We start from the raw sequence: 20,889 nt of genomic DNA on the forward strand, positions 1-20,889 counted from the left end.
CCCCCCCCCCCCCAATTCGTAGTAGGTGAGGCTCCTGCGCAGTGAAAAGTGGGCACGGACCAACATTATACCACTTACCGCCCGCCCCCTGCACCCCGACATGTGATAAATTGCAAGCGATTTATCTCATGTCATATTTGGCTCATCAAGTGCCAAATTGTGTGTGAGCCTCCCGGGGAGCGGCTCACAGGAGAATTGGGTCCGACTTGTCTTAAGGACAAGTCGGCCTAATGTATGGGGGCCTTAAGATCAGAAGATTCAGCTAAAGATTCACGGGAGCGCGCATCGGACCGATATCGGCCTATTTTCGACCGATTAAAGGCCCCCATACATTAGTCTGACTTGTCCTAAGGACCTGATTTCCCCCTGCAGCTCCCCGGGAGGGGGACACACGATTTGGCACTTGATGTGCCAAGTTTTGCAAATGATACATTGCATGCGATGTATCATTTGCAACTCCCGGGGAGCTGCAATGTGGAGCGATCAGGGGGGCCGGGGACATTGAGGTGGCGGGCGGGGGATGCTGCAAGGCGGCTGGGGGGGGGACGCACGCTGCTAGTAGTGCGGACGCTGCGGGGGACACAGGCGGCAGTAACATAGAGCCGGGCGGGGGGAGCCGGGAGCTGTCAGTACTGAAAAAAAAAAAAAGCCCATACAATGAATGCGCAGCCTGTGATTGGCTGAGGCTCACACACAATTTGGCACTTGATGAGCCAAATTTGACATGTGATAAATCGCAGCACTGCTGATATCTATGATCATCACCGCCCGGCCAGGTCAGCACTCGCCGACGCCGCAAGCTAAGCTCTCAGGGACCTGCTGTCCGCCCCACTGCTCCCCCGGTGTCTGCATGCATATGCCTTTCAGGTGGGCATTCATATGCATACAGGGAGGTCGGACGTGATCGTACATGCTGACCGTCCGACCTCCCTGATCCGGTCCGATGCGCACGGGACCGCGCATCGGATCGGATCAGATATCACACACCTGCGATTTTGGGCTGATTTCACCCGATTATCGGCACAAAGTGCCGAAATCGGATGAAATTGTCCCAAAATCACATAGTGTATGGGGGCCTTTACGTGCTGCACAAAAGATCAGAAGATTTAACAAAAAATCCATAGAAACACACACGGGATCTTAAGAGAAATCTTTGGTAACGATGTGCGCTTGCCTTAAATCTTTTGTCCAGGACGGAAAAAAGATTTCAAGGCTAATTTATACGCACATCTTACGATCACAGATCTTTCTAGTGTGAGGGCACCTTTAGGCCTGTTGGAGCACTCTTAGGTGCCCACACACTAGAAAGATCTCCGATCTTAAGATGTGCTCATAAATTAGCCTTGAAATCTTTTGTCCGTCCTGGGCAAAACATTTCAGGCAAGCGCACATCTTTACCAAAGATTTCTCTTAAGATCCCATGTGCATTCCTATAGATCTTTTAGTAAATCTTCTGATCTTTAATGCAGCATATAAAAGACCCAAAGGTGGGGACACATTAAATAATATCATTAACAAACAATATGGTTAGCGATTTTGACCTTGCAAAGCCTATGCTCTTGAACAAACGATATAGTGCATACACAGTGGACGATATTGTTAACGAACTATGGCCCTTATTCAGATCTGATCGCAGTACAAATTTGTTTGGAAAATGGGCAAAACCATGTGCACTGCAGGTGGGGCAGATGTAACATGTGCAGAGAGAGTTAAATTTGGGTGGGGTATGTTGAAACGTAAAATCTAAATTGCAGTGTAAAAATAATGCAGCCAGTATTTACCCTGCACAGAAACAAAATAACTCACGCAAATCTAACTCTCTCTGCACATGTTACATCTGCCCCACCTGCAGTGCACATGGTTTTGCCCATTTTCCAAACAAATTTGTACTGCGATCAGATCTGAATAAAGGCCTATATTGTTAATGACTTTGCTGTTGCTCCTAGACAAATGAATTTGTGCATACACAGTGGACGATGGTCAAAATTTTACTTCGTGCTCAGACGACTCACAGGAGCGCGCATAGATAACAATATGGTGCACGATAATATCATGAATGATATCCTTATTGTGCATATCGTTACAAAATCTAGTATAGGGGTTGATTCTGGTTAGTTTGCAAAAGCAAACTCCTTCTTTAATGGACAAAACCATGGTGCAGAAAGAGTTACATATGGGTGGGGTGTGTTCACAGTGAAATCCAGTCAGTATTTTCTCTGCACAGAAAGAAAATAACTCACCCAAATGTAAAGGTGCCCACACATTAGAACGATTTTTGGGCCGATTGGCCGATTTTCGATAAATCGCCCGATGCTCGCTCCCGTGGATGTTTTGCTAAATCTTCTGATCTTACGTGCTGCACAAAAGATCAGAAGATTTAACAAAAGATCCATAGGAACGCACACGGGATCTTAAGAAAAATCTTTGGTAAAGATGTGTGCTTGCCTGAAATCTTTTGTCCAGATCGGACAAAAGATTTGAAGGCTAATTTATGCGCACATCTTATGATCGCAGATCTTTGTGGGCACCTTAACTCTCTCTGCACCTGTTCTACATCTTCCCAACCTGCAGAGCACATGGTTTTGTCCATTAAAGGAGTTTGCTTTTGCAAACCAACCAGAATCGCCCCCATTGTTTGTACGCAACTTTAAAGGGTTTTGTCTGTTACAGTATCATCTATATATATGTTTAGTGTCCGTGTGTAACCGAAACACTGCCATCTGTTGGCAGTGACTGAAACTACATCTGTTTCCTCTCTCACCCATGCACAAACACAGAGGCAATCACAAGGTTTCAGACTAGCTTCATTTACTTTGAGCAAGCTTACTAGTAAAAGATATGTTTTCAGCACCTGTGACTATGTAAGCATTTCCACGATATTGCAAAGGCTTCAATATTATGGTATTTGACACATTAATTAAATGTGATACTTTAATTACATTTTGTTGATGAAACAGCACAGATGTACAAAAACAATTTTACGCAGACAAAAAAGTTAAATAAAAAAATGGAAACTGTCATCGGAAGCACGTACATAATCCAGCAATGGGAATAATGCAGCTGTGCATGAAATACTGTATAGCAAGTGATTATGGGGTGGATCCAGCGTTCTGTCCTCCCTGGTATGCCCCCTCGGGTTGGGATCATTTGATCTACAGCATGATGGTCGACAGTCATTAGGTCGACACCATTAGGTCGACACTGGAAACTGTTGACATGGGTCTAGGTCGACATGGGAAAAGGTCGACATGGGTCTAGGTCGAAAGGTCATTCGTTCGACAGGTCGTTAGTTCGACAGGTCATTAGTTCAACAATGTCTATGTCAACAGTCAAAAGGTCGACATGGGGTTTTTCACTGTTTTTTTACCTGAATGTCAACACAGTCAACATGGACACAGTTTCAAGTGCACCGCATCCCCTCGCATCGATCGCTGCTCTCGGCACACTATTTTATTCTCCCACCATGCCCTAGTGGATGGTAGGGCATGAAATACTGCCTGTCTGCACATGCCGGCTCAAAAAACTGTGAAAAACCCCATGTCAACCTTTTGACTGTCGACCTAAACATTGTCGAACTAATGACATGTCGAATTAACGACCTTTCAACCTAGAACCACGTCGACCTTTTCCTATGTCGACCTAGACCCACGTCGACCTTTTCCCATGTCGACCTAATGGTGTCGACCTAATGACTGTCGACCATCATGCTGTAGACCAAATGACCGTATCCCATTATGATGGGGGCCCTCTTACCTACCTCTTTGTAATTCTTCTTTATATACAACTTCTGTTTTATTAAACATAGATCAGAGAACACCAACCTTCAGATAAATCAATTGGTTAACACAGCAATTAGACCGCTTGAAGCAAGCTGCTGAGCTGACGGACTGTGCATAGTAATTGACCAAATGTTTTTTGTTGCGTTTTCCCAGCAAGCCTGACATTGGATCTATGCAATGTGTGCAGTGAATATAACAAAACCACACAACTGTAAAATGTCTGGCCGAGAGAGAGGAAGCTGAGGCTTTCATGTATATTAATTTATTCAGCAAGTCTCTCTGGGGAAGAATTTGTATACACAGTGAATATATTTGTTTGTTTTTCTTAAAGAAATAGTAAAAAAAAAAAATTAAAAAGGTGAAAACTGGAAATCAAACAAAAAAGATATCTTAAGGCCCGTACATATGGGGCGACGGGTGCCCTGTGCTGAGCGAGGTGCTTAAGCACAGATTGCTTAGCACACATGTCATGCACGTGTGATGTGTGCTGAGTGAGCTGTGCTGAGCAGTGTTTTGCCTATGCTGAAAGGCGATCTAAGGAAGATAGACACTGTCTATCTGTGCAGGCAAAGGCAATACGCGGGACAGTGCATCGCCATCACTATAGGGTGTACACAAAGAGTGATCCGTGCTTCAGGTCTAAGTGATATAGTCAGCAAATCCCTTATAAATAGCCCTTTGAGTACCAACATTGCTGTGTCCGCACTGATGGCTAACCTTGACACTCCAGTTGCGGATAAACTACACATCCCTGCATGCCCTGCTACAGTTTTACTGTTTGGCCATGCTTAAACTGATGCAGGGCATGCTGGGATGTTTCAAGGTTAGCCATCAAATGTTGTGAGAGGGGATGCAGTCATTTGGTCTACAGTATTATGGTCGAAAGTCATTAGGTCAACACCATTAGGTCGACATGGGAAAGGGTCGACGTGGGTCTAGGTCGACATGGGAAAAGGTCGACGTGGTTCTAGGTCGTTAGTTTGACAGGTCAGTAGTTTGACATTGTCATTAGTTTGACATTGTCTAGGTTGACAGTCAAAAGTTCGACATGGAGTTTTTCACTGTTTTTTGAGCCAACATGTGCCGACAGGCGGTATATTTCATGCCCTACCATCCACTAGGGCGTGGTGGGAGAATAAAATAGTGTCCCGAGCGTAGCGAGGCACCATGCCCTACGGGGGATGCGGTGCACTTTAAACTGTGTCCATGTCGACTGTGTTGACATAATAAAAACCCCATGTCGACCTTTTGACTGTGGACATTGTCGAACTAATGACCTGTCGAACTAACGACCTGTCGAACTAATGACCTTTCGACCTATAACCATGTCGACCTTTTCCCATATCGACCTAGACTCATGTCGACATTTTCCCATGTTGACCTATTGGTGTCGACCTAATGACTGTCTACCATTATGCTGTAGACCAAATGATCTCAACCCCTGTGAGAGATCTTCAAAATATCTGCTAAAAATGCCAGCGACTGTTCTTTTTTGGGTGCAATATTTAACTAAACTTCAATTAATTAACTTGGCTGTATTTATATTTATTTATACTAAAAGAACAGTCGCTGTGAGCGATGCTAGGAATTTTTAAGCGGCTATTTTGAGGATCGCTCAAAGCAAAATTGACTCTCAAAGGATTAAGTTGCCCCATGTGTATGCCCCTTAAAATCTGAGAAAATCACCAGGCTAATAAGGATTTATTAAATATTTCAATAAGCTACAAGGTAAATCCCTTCTTAGTAAATCTCCCCTGATGTGTATACCCGGGGATATTGTCACCTCACTCATGTAAAGCATGGCAATTGGGGGTCCATGTGCTGAAATATACAAATTTATACACAAATAACCTTTTCATGTGTTGACCATTTTGATTTGCTTGTGTGGACTTTTTGTCTATGCCAACCTTGTGCATGTTGTCAACCTTTGCACTTTGAAAATACTATACCACACCAAACATATTGCCATTATTCATGTTACATAATAATAATAATAATAATAATAATAATAATTATTATTATTATTATTATTATTATTATTATTATTAATAATAATAATTTTATTCATAGAACACTTTTCTCCCTCAGGACTCAAAGTCACTTTAAAGGCATAAAAAAAAAAAATCATGATACAATTTTACAAATTGTACAAATGAAACACAATAACAGCAAGCAAAAAGCCACACAAAAATAATTCAAATCAAACATATAAAGTTGGGCAATAAATCCCATGGGTTGTAAATTACACCCACTAAAGGAACCAGATGAGGCAGCCATCTTGGACGCACTATGTAGGATAATCCTGGGTGGCAGAGGTTACACTTAGCATAGATGGCTTAAAATGAGTGGTTGCAGTGTCCTAATGCTAGAAGTAGTGTCCCAACATAACCGCCAGGTCAATGTATTTTTTTTTATCCCATCCACAGGCGTAATTGTTTATCTAATTCTCATTAAAAGACATTGATCCATTGGTACAAAATGTATAAAATATTATCGAAATTTGCTACTTTAAACTTAGAAATGAAAAAGTTATTCTCAGCACAACCAATGTAAATCTACCTCATTTTATGATGTTAAAAAGTCGTACTGATCATTTCTGCTCAGAGTGTTCCTAAACGTATACACAACCAATGTCGGATTATTTTTTGTCCTATACGATTCACTCAAATTCTTATTTCCTTGTTTTGTTTGTTGACAGTATGACAGATAAATACATAAGTGGTTCTCCACTGAGAGAAGCTGAGACAGATACGTAGAGTAATGTACACGCTGTAATGTCTATTGTTATTACTGAGTAGTCACAATCAGTTCTACAACTTGCTATATTCAAAAATATATCAGTGCCGTTTCCTGTAGAATGTAATGATTGTTTTGATAGTGAGGTAAGTGCAAGCAATTGCCTTTATAAATCCTCTGTAAGAGAACCCAAGTGGGCTCACGCAGTGTTCTTCAATTGACCCATAAAAGAACATTGTGCTGTTAAGAAAATGAATGTTCCAATGCAATGTAGCTTATCTCTGGGTCTTAAATTAATTATTATATGCATTGTACATTAGAACAGGCTAAACAGAAACAAGTACTTACTGTATCTAATATCAGGCCCCAGACTTCTGTTCATAGAATGAAACAAGCCTCATGTATGAGTTGATCTTCCTTTATTTTATGTGTTCTGCCTTTACTGAGCTTAACTGAACAATTTAGTAGGAGCCATTATTCACAAGTGAGTCTTTCCTTAACTACAAACTGATGGAGGAGTGGAAGTACTGATATAACAGCAGGGTGGGGCCCCCATATTAATATGGGCCATGAGGACTGCTAGAAGGAATGTTGTTGCTTACGCCACTACTTGTTTGACTTATGCTCTTTCGTCATTTTTTTTGAGACTCCCAAAGAGACTAGACCAGCTGCCTGTGTCCCACACCCATATTCCAAGAGAAGCGGATGGTCCATAGGCTTGACTAAGTTTATACGAATAGGGGTACCTGATATTAGGGTTGCAATGTTTAACTTGTGTTTCTTCGTGGAGGAAAAAATAGGTCCAGCACCCTCCTGGTGGTAGTGACATTACTCAAACCCTGTAAGAGTAATCAGACTCAAAGAGGTCAGTGGGTGCCTTATTTGACTCTCATTCCGCAAATTGCACAGGAGCCTAAGCAGGTTTTCCTCCTTGGTGGTCCGACCCTGCCAAGGTGTTAAGGGTAGTTTAAAAATGCCAACGCAGCCTAATGACATCACCATATAATGCTGCGCTGTGCTGCTCAGCCTCTGGTTCTGTCAGGACCAGGGGACAGGGTAACCAAGGGGATGGCAATGTACTGTGTTCCTTCTTCCCAGAAGTGGCTGCACATTTTGTGCGTGATTGGGTGAACTGTGCAGGGGGAGCGAGCGGTGGGACTCTGGAGGCAGCTCCGTACTTATGCCACTGATCTCTGCTTACCAGGGACTTGGGGTGCAGGCTGCAGGCAGAAGTGCTCAAGATAGCAGACGTGGGAGCCGGAGCAGTAGCTGAGAGCCGATCAAGCAGTGCAGCAATTAGAAATGGAGCCGGAGACGCTGACGCCAGCATATTTCAGGGCGACAGCGCATGCAACGGGTCTCTGAGCACACCCGCGACCAGATCAAGGGAAGAAGAGCCGCATGCGGCTGGCAAGCCGCGGGTTGGCCACCCCTGGTCTAGAGTGTCCCCAGCATTAGACTCAATTATTTGAGTGCAGCTTACTGTTAGCCACCACTTGCAGTATTTATGACGACAAGTAAAATGCAAGGTGAAACTAGCTTTGAATGTTTAACGCCATCTGAGTATAGAGCTTGGGCGAAGTGTATGTGTATCAATCATAAATTAATTTTGCAGCCTCATTATCGAGGCGGATACAGGAACATTCCCTTGGAAATCTCTCACAGACCTCCACCTCTCTGTCACAGCAAGTGCATCAATCAGTAATAGACAGTGTTCATTTGTGAGTCAGTTGCACATTGCGAGGAGTGATGACATCTTAATGTAGACATGATGGAGCTCCTCCGCTCTCTATACTGGGTGCTCATTAAACACTGCTGTATAATTTCTCAATAGCACAATGTCTAGTCAACCATAAAAAGAGTCATGATCCTCCTGTCTATCTTCCATAAGCTCATACACTTGATAAGAAAAGTCAAGTACCATTTTCTGATCTCTTGATGTCAGTGCTTAGTATGGATTGAAGAGTATGTGGCTCAAGATAGTTTTCCCTACAGTATATCTCACAACAAATCCGAGTGATTCCCTTTTTCCTCTTCATACCTATGATGACCATACGCCAAACTGATATCAGGTGCAGATAAAGCAAATAATTAAAATCCACCTACCCTCTGCTCTTGTGTTGCCACAAAGGTCTGGAATCCGGGGGCCACACCAAACCCCAACTCCTGGATAAAAGGAGGCTCAGACTGGCTGTGTATTTGAACCTTTACTCCGGCCTCAAAAGTGGTTTCTTCTGCGGAGGAAAAACAATGGTGGAGAGATGTGAGTGTGATCAGCTAGAAACAGGACAACTGTCTCTCCTAAAGCACACTAGGAGAAGCAGAACTTGACATTTAAACAACCGTGCTTTTTTATACAGGATTTTTACATGATACATATTTTTACTTTTGTCACTATGGTTTCATTACTGTACATTAGAACACAAATTAAAATGTCAAAACAGAAGTATGAATTTTAGAGTGTGTAGAAATACTTATAAATATCTGCAGTAAACCCGATTATTAAATCGTATGGCATTTCTGAATAATCAGAAGAAAGATAACGTGCAAAGAGCACTAAAACTCATTCAAATTGTTTCATTAACATTTTTAATTTTTCATTCCTTTCACTGCATATTGACAGCACAATTAGAATCTGAACATATTCCCAATTCTGTATACATCTTTTCTTGATATTTATAGCCAAGACCCAGAAAGCTGCAGAATGTATGAAAAAATGACAATATCTTAAATGTTGGTTAAGAACAGGGTTGCCCAAACTGGTCCTCTCAATCTACCAACAGTTCATGTTTTCCAGGCCGCTTGTGGATCTGTCGAATGTGTCAGTTAGGAATGATTGCAGCAGAGGTGTAAAAAGCTGAGTTAGTAATTACTCACCTGTGCACCAGGTAGGTGGTCTGGAAAACATAAACTGTTAGTAGCTCTTGAGGACCAGTTTCTAGACTCAGGTTCAGAAAGACTTATGGCAGTATCATTTAGCAACAGCCCATCCCCTCTTCCCTGGGTGTCTGACAGCTCCACATTTGCCCATTCTCAGTTGTCTTTCCCACATCTACATCATGATCTGCTTCCTTTCGCTTACTCTACTACAGATCTACAAAGCGCTTCAGCAATGCATATGATGAAACAATATAAAGGTGCGTAAACACTATAAATATATTTTGTCAAATTGCTTACTACATTGTTCAGCAAGAAAAGTTGGATTAAATGACAGTTTTAAGGCCCCCACACACTAGAACGATTTTTTGGCCGATTGTCCGATTTACGACCGATCGTCCGATATATTAGGGTAAAGTAATACCCCTTTTACTCCGCTGAAAAATCCGGGTCAGCGGCGGGTCAGACCCGGTTCTTCGGCGGTGTAAATCCCTAACGCCGTGTCCCCTTACACGGGACTTCTACCCAGGTCCTGACCTGGGTAAAACACGGCTAGGACCTGGGTAGAGGGCGGTGTAAATGGGAACGCCGGGTCGGATGACCCGGCTCCCATTTACATGAATGGGGAACGTCCAACCTGCGGACCGCAGCGTCCGCAGGTTGGACGGATTGTCAGTCTGACACTGACAGCCGGCGCTGCTGTCTGCTATACTCTGCAGACAGCAGCGGCGGGGGAGGGAGGGAGATGAACGGATGCCTGTGTGCGGCATACATTCACCTCCTGTCCAATGGCGGGGGGTGCGCGCGGGGACTGGGGGCAGCCTAGCAGCTTACCTTAGTGCTGGGCTGCCCCCAGCAGCGTTCCGGGTACGGCTGCGTCAATCGGCGCTTGAAGATGACATCCCACTGTCATCTTCAAGCGCCGGGAAGGGGCGGGAGGGGGGTGCGGGCGTTTAAGCCCGTCCGGTGTAAATGCCACTAAACGCCGGGTCGCACCCGGCTTCAACCAGGGTCCAAAAAGCCGGGTGCGACCCAGCGTTTTGGTCTAAAAGGGGTATTAGTGATACAGCTAATATAAACACTAGCTCAATCTGTGAATATTTTTGTGGATTGCACAGCATGTTACTCCTTATATCTTCTATTCCAAATCTCACCAGGTGTTTCTGGAAAAGCAAAACAGACCTGGCATGAAAGAAGAATGGAAGAGAAAGCATTGTTCTTGTAATCAGATCAGTGATAAGAACAGGGAACGCAATATGTACACAACGTGGAAAGTAAATACAGTTATAAAGCAGCATATGCTACATAAGGATACTCTACATGATTTTTTTTCACAACAAAGAACGTTTGATAGGATTATAAATGAAACACAGTAATACAACAGCCCAATAATAGCTTATGCCATGCTACAGCAGTGCTATGCTTCAACCAATAATGGGTCGGGGGGAGTGACAATATGTCGCACAAGAGCACTGATATTTTTATTTTAATGAGGGAACCTTTTATTCCCTGGGTCCCAGTTGCTGCCTCCAATAGTCAGAGGTTTTTGTGAGCCTCTGGTGAAAACTTTGTAGGGGTAGAAATAGGTGAATGTCACCGACTCCTGTTTTTAGGAGGCGCAGCTGCACCCAGGACAATAATCACCATTTGTGTATATTCAAAACACAATATTATTTATTTTTCATAAATGTCATAAAAAACAATTATCGAAGTGCACTTCTAACACAATAAAATAGACACACAAGACAAACTACATATAACATAAAATCAATATAGAACCATTATGAGGCTATATTTGTTATATTGAGGCTTTGGTAATTAAGGCTTTTCAATACATATGAGGCAATGGATAATAGTTACCAGTCCCGCATTAGAGAATAAATATCTCCTGTGGCCATAGATGTATTTTGAGGATATTCCTTCCTGGTGTGCTTTAGGGAGTCTTTTTATATGGGGTATAGATGCCCCCTTCACATGCTCTCAGCTGGACTCCACACTCCCAGGCTCAGATGTTAATCAGGTCCACAGTGACAAAAAAAGTCTCTCATCAATCAACTCAGGATGGATTGCGGTTAGCAGCGGTATTTGGTAACATTCCTTAGAGGCTTACATACGCGTTTCTCCGCCTCTGGTGCATCGGCGGCTTCCTCAGATAACTGTCCGCGGGGAGGGGCGAGGCTAAAATGATGCGAATCGCTGCATTTTGCGGCATTTTAACCCCTCCCCCATCCATGGACCCGATAATTAATGCGACTGACGGTCGAAGCCTCATCCAGCCTTGCTTTCACTCCTCTCCGGGCTTCTACCGGAGAGGAGTTGAAAAAGTCAGCATGTATGTTTAAGAGAGGAGTAGGCCCGTGTGTAGCCTCCTCCGTTTGGGCCCCCTCCTCTCTCTTGGCCAGCACGACTCTAGTGCACATTGCAGTAGAGTCTGAGCCCTAACTCAGACTCTACTGCACAGTGTTAAAAATGGGTACAGTGTGTGCGGTACAGGCCCTCCTGAGACTCAGGGGCCCATGTGCACCTACTGTACCATGGGGCTATTACAAGGTGCGAAACATGGTATTACTGTACAGTAGGATATGAACAGCACAGCCTATCATCACATTATAAAACAACACACGGACAAGACCCACAAACCCACAAACCCTACACTTCACAATCATCACACAAATAAAACCTAATTGGAGAGGAGGGGATCATGGCAAAAAAGGGAGGAACTAAAATGGATCTTTACCCTAAAGACACTAGAACCTACAGGACTAAACATTGATTTTAATATAGCAGCAGTCACATGATTTTACACATAACACAACCCGTTTAAACACACAGCTGATCATTACACTACTTTATCTCTCTCCTGTAATATCCCACATAGTGCATAACTTACCCATGGGGACTCACACTGAACGTAACCCCACAATAAAACTAACGCAAACAGGAAAACCACATAGAACACACTAGTACGTTATCTCTCTCCCCCTATCTCTCTCCCATAATCGTAACGTACAGCATGCAGAGTCACCCCACCACCAATTCCCCCCTTCTCCCCCCCTTCCCCACACTGTCATATATAACATCTTTCTCATCATCAAACCATCTACCCAGATATCATCGACACATAGGTCGACACATACACAGTGGACTACGTCCATTATCCTGCATCTCACCCAATTAGATTAACATTACCAGCAGCCCATTACAATTGAGGGAGGGTGAATAGGAAGGTCACCGCCCATATACAAACTTCTTTTGCAAAACATCAACATAGCCATCAGCGACACATAGGTCGACACACACACAGTGGACCTTGTCAATTATCCTGCATCTCATCCACAGGATTAATGACACCTGCAGCCCATTAGAATTGAGGGAGGGTGAATAGGAAGGTCACCGCCCACCGCCACAGACCAATTAGGACGTTATGATGCCAACCAATCAGTGCACAGCACTGGACACTTATACCCACGTACTTGCACCAGCAAATCATACCTTGAAAAAGGCAGTATATGCCGAAACGCGTTGGTACACGCACATACCCTTACCGCAACAATCCTGCAAAACATCCCAACACCCACGCCGAAGGAATACCCAGTATCCAGTCTCCTCCAGCAGGAGTCGAGCGTTTACAGTCTGAAGACGCGACCACGGGTACAGGCACTGTTCTCGCGAGAACAGAAACCCGGAAGTCGCGTCACACAGACCAACGGGGAATCGCCACACACGCACGGACAGTGGACGCTGCGGCTGCAGCAGTCCCAGTACATAGGAGCGAACCGCGCCACCACACACCCCATCGCCTCCGGGTCCTATCACCACCAACCCCCACAATCGGTCAGGACTGACCAGGGGTCAGCAGGATCCGAAATCAGAGGCTCCAGCACCTAGACGGTATGGAGCAGTGCAGCGGGACGCCGCACACTGCTCACACCTGACAATTGACTTGAAACACAGTAACAGCATCACTGTGTGGAACATCAGAAACACACAGGACACTGAGGGACATAAGCCAGTGGGCTTATGGTAGAAAGGGGTCTGTTGATCCCCCGATCCCCGAAAGGGTCCTCACGTGTCCAAGTGTACACCCAGACTTTGCCCCATTACCCCCACCAAGTCACCCAATTCACATTATTCACCATTTATTTACTGTGTTATATATTTTAAATAAACAGAATTTACATTTAAATCATTGGGACATTTACCTCATTTCCAGTAGACACACACACACATAGGAGCAGCGCTTAAGCCCACCCATCGTCTTCTCTGTATATTCAACACACAGGGGGTAGGGATACCCCTGTGGCTGAGCAGCGCTCCAAAAACACTCCCAAGGTGAGCGCAGTACACCCCACCCGTAACTTACTGTACAGTGGTATTACAGCACCAGACGCCCAGTCCTTGCACATCTCTTGCATGCTTGTACTCTACTGACATCATATTGTCATAGACATTTACTAAGATGGGTGTTCTATTGAAAATGGGCTGTTGCCCATAGCAACCAATTATATTCTACTTCTTATTTGTTTACCACTTTCTAGAAGATAATAGAAAGCCAATCTTAGTAAAATTAAGTATCAGACAGTATCAGACTGGGACATGAAGGTCCCACTGAGGGAATTAAATGGTGGGGGTCCATGTTTAGGGATGTGACCAGATTAATAACAGGGATACACATTACAAAATACCCCATAGTCCTGGTCAGTATAATGTAACATATGTACAAGGTATCATTCAAGTGCACAGTCCGGTACCTGAGCCCTGGAGCCCACCAGAGTCCCACCCTGGTCGCAAAAGACATTAAAGTGGGTGCAGTAGTGTGCAACTCAGAATTAGCCCATTTGTCATCATTAGTCTATTCCAGGGCACTTTCTTTCAGTAAGGACACTGTGGCTTGTGTAATCTGATTTGGGTCACTGCCATCCTTCTATATAAATCAGCTCTTACATCCTACAGTATATTTTCCTCCAAGACGACTCCATACCTTGATCTATCTGTGCTGCCATGCACCTATTCTTCTAGTTCCCAACGCAGTGGTAAAATATCCAAAATAGATCCAGTTTCATGTCATGGTGTCACAATATACAATGTGAACAGAGAGGGCATACTTGTTGTTATAGCCACTGTATATTGCAAATGTAAGGATTCTCAGCTCGGGGTCCAGTGTCAGGTCATGTAGTATGTAACTGTTTGCAATTACGCTCTGTGATCTGTCAAGAGCCTGAGCCTACCATCCTCCCATCTTACTACAGAACTTCCCAATCCTATTTTTAAGCCTTTTCTGTGCTGCATTAATAGCAAAGAAAGAGCATTCTCGATCACGTCCTTTAGCCTTTAAAGGTTTAACGTGAGCACACCACTGTATATTTTCTGACTAAACATTACACCTACTGTAGCACACACTGTATATGCCATACAATACAAGATGCCCAGAATCACTGAAACACTTCTATAAGAGTAACGTACTGCATCACAAACGTAGCAAAACACCAAAAGGGCTTGAATATCGCAGCTTACCGAGTACCGGATACGCCGCCCCACCACTGCGCCGAATACCCGCCCTCATTGCCGAATCCCCTTGTTAACATGCGAGGGGATGTGCAATGAAGACACATCCCCTTGCATGCCTCTGCTGAAGGAGAAATCAAGTGATCCCGTGATCCCAAAGTGGGAACAGACTTTTATTTGTGAGCTCCCGGAAGAAGACAGGGCGGGAGGCTGACGTTCTGTGATGTCATCCGCCCACCCCTAGCAGACATCGTCCCGACTATGTACCCATTTTCATGGGGAAGCCCATAAAACGCTGGGCGTTCCCATGGGTGGCAACCATCACCGCTGCCATCCGCCCCTGGCCCGCACCTATCCTTGTGAATAGGAGCTGCACCTGCGCATATTAGACAATGCGCCTGCGCAGTCCCCAAAACAACAGAAAAAATGAATTACCCCCAAAGAATGACCCCCAAAGTGTGCTACAGACTCCGGCTATGGCTTTAAACTGCACAGGTATTTGGGGTCCATATAATAAGTTTTAGCTATTTATATCTCATTGCTTATGATAAATGGTGCTCTACGCAATCAGCTCTAAGCTGTCATTTTACAAACACATGACAGAAGCTGATTGACTGGAGTGCCATTTATCACATGCAATGAGTTTTAAATAGCTAAAATGTGTTGATAAATGGGCTCCTTAGTTTTAAACATGGGAATTTGTTTATCTAGACTTAGTAAGGCTTTTGACACTGTCCCACATCGCAGACTGTTATATAAACTTGAAAGCTTGGGATTGGATTCTAAGATGGTTGAAAGGATAAGATCTTGGTCGCAGGACAGAAAACAGAGAGTTGTAGTAAACAAGTACAGTCTAAGCAGGGAAAGGTTACAAGTGGAGTACCCCATGGATCTGTACTTAGACCAGTGCTTTTTAATATCTGTATTTGTGATGTTGCAAATGGAATTGAGGGTAAAATGTGCCTTTTTGCAGATGACAGAAAGGTATGCAACAGGGTAGACACACCAGGAGGGGTAAAACAAGTGATTGATGATCTAGGTAGATTATAGAAATGGCCAAGAGCATGGCAAGTACAGTTTAATGCCAAAAAAATGCAAAATCATGCACTTGGGTCTCAAAAATCCAAAGACTAAATGCACTATAATGGAAACTACTGAGGAAGAGAGGGATCTAGGTGTCACTATTTCAGGGTACTTAAAGGCAGGTAGGCAATGTAACAAAGCAATAAAGAAGGTGTCAGATGCTTGGTTGCATAGGGAGAAGTACAGTATCAGCAGTAGAAAGAAAGAAGTAATAATGCCATTGTATAGGTCATTGGTACAACCTCATCTAGAGTACTGTGTTCAGTTCTGGAGGCCATATCTCCAGAAGGATATAAATACATTAGAGACTGTACAAAGAAGAGCAACTAAAATGGTGCATGGCCTACATCACAAAACGTACCAGGAAAGACTAAAATATCTTAATATGTATACTTTGGAGCAGAGAAGGGAAAGGGGGGACATGATAGAAAGTTTCAAATATATCAAGGGCTTTTACAAGGTACAGGTGGAAGACATTCTTCACAGGAAGAGGAGCAACAGAACACGAGGAAATGAGAGGAAGGGCGAGCGCACGCGAAATACGAGGCCGAAGCGTGGCGAGCGAAGCGAGCCCCACGAGGGTACGCACAATACATGTAAAGTAATCCGTGTCCCCTCGCGGGGCTCGCTGCGCTCGCCACGCTTTGGGCTCGGTGGCTCGCTGCGCTCGCCACACTATCTAAAATCAACTCCACGCCGACGTGGATAGTGGGGGTATGCAAAGGTCGGAGGACGCGTACCGCCGCCCCTCGTGGGCTCCCTGCGCTCACCACGCTTCGGGTTGGCATTGATCGTGGGGGTGGCGTTGACTATGGGGGGCCATTTAACATTGTAAGGACCCATCAGGGTGGTTGTACAATAAAAAATTGTATACCATTGCATCGCATGCATGCGTATGGCATGCGATGCGATCGCATAAGTTGCCTTAAGATGAAAATATTGGGCGCCATGCTAAGAAACAAGTACCACTATACATAATATTATTTATTATTGCCTGTTCAGCAGTTTTATAGATTTATTTATTTCAAATCAATCTTAATCAATGTTGGACTTCCGTGGCTAAAACCCACATCGACATATTGATTTCGATACACTGTACATTGTTAACTGTTAGTTAATGTGTGTTTTAGCCCTGGAAAATGCAACATCAAGTATTCGATTTTCATCGCTTTGAAATCAATTAAACAAAAAATAAAATAACCTAAAGTAAATATAAGGAAAATGACTCAAGGTAACACAACCAGGACAAACTCACAATATAGGACCCAATATTACACCAGGAAATATCTGCCACGCTGTGATAAACAATCTGCCTACGAAAAACTGGAAGGGCTGCAGCTCAGATGCACTGTAAATCCATCTATGTAACTAATATGTTGTGCTGTTCATGCTTTGCTTTTCTAGCACACTGTAACTGATTGCATAATTAAACAGTCTGACGCTGGTTGTGCGTTATTGGTTTGCCTCTTAGCATTTCTCTGTATGCTGTATGTTTAGTGGAGGAGTAAATAGCAGTTTCATAACTGGGACAGTCAAAGTCTTTGCAGATGTGTCCCTGAAAACGTGAAAGTGGGACCGTGAAACGTAGACAGGGTGAAGAAAACGGGGAGATGGGAGGAAAGGAGGAAGATTAGAGAAAAAAGGGGGAGAGGAGAAAGCGGATGTAAAGCAAGGGTAAAAAAATAGGAATCCAACAAATTATAGGGTTAATATACTATTAGGAAAATAACTGTGCAGACACCCTATCTATGATGACACTGCTGTACATGGTTCCAGCTAATACTGTACATCTACAGTGTCTTGGTCAGGGTTGCCAGGCCAGGGAATGGCCGGGAGGGTCCTGGAAATCGTGTCCCGCTCATGGCCACCCAGAAAGGGGGGTAATCCTTCCACATTGCCCTCCATCTCCTGTGACCCCCCCCTGCGGGTCAGATGACGTGATTGCAGCATTTTAGCCCCTCCCCCGCAGTGCAATGCCTGAAATTGTGGCATTGCATGGCGCCGGCAGGGCTAAAATGATGCGATCACTCTAGACATGCCCCAATAGGGCAGCCCGTCCATGGATCTGCCCCTGAACCGCCCCTTTTCCTCTCCCGGCAATGGCCCCGCGCCCCCCTGCTTCACTGAACTGGATGCCAAAAAGTCGTCAACTATGGTCTAGATAAACAGTCAATAGGTCTACCCCCAAAAGGACAACATGCAATAGCTCAGCAGGGTCAAAAGGTTGAAGGGTTCAAAATGTTGACATGCAAAAGGTTGACATACAAATGGGTTGACAGGGTCAAAGGTCGACATATAAAGAGGTAGACACGTGACAAGGTTGACATGAGTTTTTCATGATATATTATTTTTAAACCGGCTTGTTCTTACTTCACCATCCATATCTGCAAAGAGGGAGAAGATAATAGTATGCCTAGAGCACCAAGGCCAAAGCATGACAATTACACTAATTAGGGGTCAATGTCAACCTTTTGACCCTGTCAACCTTTTTTATGTTGACATTTTGACCAGTCGAACCTTTGATCCTGTTGACCCTTTGGTATAGGCCTATTGACTGTCTATCTAACAATGCAGACCTGCTGTACATGAATACTGTTTAAATGTTAATGTTTCATTTTCACTTTCTTCTGACCTTCTTGAAAACAAAATTATATTTTTTCAAATGCCTCACAAGTGGCTTTTAGAGCCTCGATCACATCTCCAACAGTACATTGACTGTGTGACCGAAGCAGGCTCATTTTCTTACAAGCAAGGGGAACAATGGGGATAAATGCAGTACTTGGGAGGACTGCACATGGCCTATTATATGCTGAATGCAGCCCCGGGTCCTCCAGTTTTACGCTGCTTGTCTAGAAGACTTAAGGAAGTTTTATAATCATTTTTCTATTCCGTTGTACTAATTGGCAGGAATTGTATATCTTAACTAATAGAAGGGATTTATTTACTAAGATGGGAGTTCTATTGAAGGCTTCTATGGGAAACAAATCAGATTCTACCTATTATCTTCTAGAAGGTGCTAAATAAACAAGAAATAGAAGGCGTGTGAGTGGGGCAGGTGTTCATGCAGGCGGCAGGCAGCGCATACAAGCAAAGCTGTTAATTTCGCAGCTTTGTGTGTCAACCAGAATCACCCCCATAGTATAGTAAGTTAGAGTTTATTTTATGTGCCATAGCAGTGCCATAACTTACATTATACAACACAGTGCCCCCAATTCCTATTGTACCACACTGTAGTTCCCTAGTTCACAATATGCTGACATTGTAGTGCTGTCAGTTATGCTGTCATTATGCCACGCCATGTCCATAGTTCACATAATGCTACATTGGGACAGATGTATCAAGCTTCAAAAGTGATAAAAAGCCAGCCAATCAGCTCCTAACTGGGATGTTACAGTCTGGGTTTGAAAAATGAAAGGTAGGAGTGGATTGGCTGGTTATCACTCTCTACTTTATCACCTTTTGAAGTTTAATACATCTGGCCCATTGTGCATGCAGTTCTTACTGTGCCATATTACAATGCCCTCGCTCTTCAGGCTGGATATTTGGGCCCTTATTCAGATCGCTTCGCTCGGATGCGTCCACGGCTGTATAGAAAACCAAACTGTCACAGGCTTCTGCATAGAGCCGGATGACAGCGCCGGGCAAATAGTAACTAACCGGGTATAATGAACGGTGACTAGAGGGATGATAGCAGCCTGAGCAAGGGCAGTACTGTGTAGCAGTCGTCACGTGATTCATAGGACTCGCGGTCAACTAAGGCTTACAGTGTAACTGGGCAGTACAGAAAGTCTGACTGTCCCTGACTGCTGCACAGAACTGAATAACAGCACCGAACTAACACTTACTGACTGGGTATAACAAACCAGCTATTATAGGGGTGATCTCAGCCGTAATAACGGCAGTACTGTATAGCAGCCCGCAAGTGATTTGTCATTAAGGCTAATAGGATTGGGTGCAAATTATAAGTATCCTATACTTATAACAGTCCGACAGCAGTGTATTAATAAGGTCATAAGGCTACGTGCATATTATGAAATAAGCACCCTGGAACATATTTAAATGCCGACGACAGCCTAATAAACGGCATTTCCGACACATCTGCATTGGAGAGGCAGAATGAGAACTGTCTCCTATTACCAGCCTATAGAGTAGATTCATACTGCAAAAAGAAGTTAGCTCTTCACAGATAGCTGGCATGAAATACCCTAGAGCAGGCATGTCCAAAGTCAGGTCCCGGGGGCCAAATGCGGCCCGTGCTGTTATTTCAAGCGGCCCACAGCCTCCAGCAGGCAGAGCATCAGTGGGAAGCACAGCACAGGACACTAAAGGTGGGGACCTGTCGCGCCTCTACCTTGCTGCCTACTGCAGTGATGAGGTGCTGGCCGCCACAGTCAGATGTGTTTGGCGTCCTACCCAGTGGCGCCGGAACGGGGGGGGGGGCGAGGGGGCAGCTTGCCCCCCCCAAAATTACTGAGGCGGCGCTATCGGATTCCTGCTCGGCGCCGGCGGGCGGGCGGCTGATTAATCAGTAATATAGGCGGGCGGGCGGTGGGCTGATTAAGCTTGATTCAGCCTCCCACCCGTCCGCCTATATTACTGATTAATCGCAGCCTCCCTCCCGCAAGAAGAATCATGGCGGGCGGGGGTCAGGTGCTTAGGATGCTCTGGAAGCAGCATCCCGTGCGCGTACCTGCCGGGAGTCCCCCACCCCACCTGCAGTCTCAGACAGAGTGGGCAGTGAAGCACGGGCAAGTGGATGATCATGACGACGCCTGCCCGTGCGTCTGACGTCACATGGAAGAGCCGGACGGCAGAGGTCCTGTGCGCTGGCAGCTGTGGCGCAGGAAAGTGGGTGGGAGCCGCAGCAGTCTGTGTGGTTGAAGTGGACTCGGGGTAGGAATCCAGGGGA

At 44.6% G+C, this 20,889-nt stretch overlaps 1 protein-coding gene across 3 annotated transcripts in view; it reads right to left on the reverse strand.

The window, feature by feature from the left end:
• ASIC2 (acid sensing ion channel subunit 2) overlaps nt 1-20,889 on the reverse strand; it is a 679,528-nt gene that overhangs the window by 108,274 nt on the left and 550,365 nt on the right. For all 3 annotated transcript variants that reach the window (XM_083146954.1, XM_083146952.1, XM_083146955.1), the window contains exon 3: nt 8,622-8,749. In XM_083146954.1, coding sequence (XP_083003080.1) covers nt 8,622-8,749 — 128 coding nt within the window. The remainder of the gene's footprint in view (nt 1-8,621; nt 8,750-20,889) is intronic.

This window comes from Crinia signifera, chromosome 6 (genome assembly GCF_055691185.1).
Source record: "Crinia signifera chromosome 6, ASM5569118v1, whole genome shotgun sequence".
Lineage (NCBI taxonomy): Eukaryota > Metazoa > Chordata > Amphibia > Anura > Myobatrachidae > Crinia > Crinia signifera.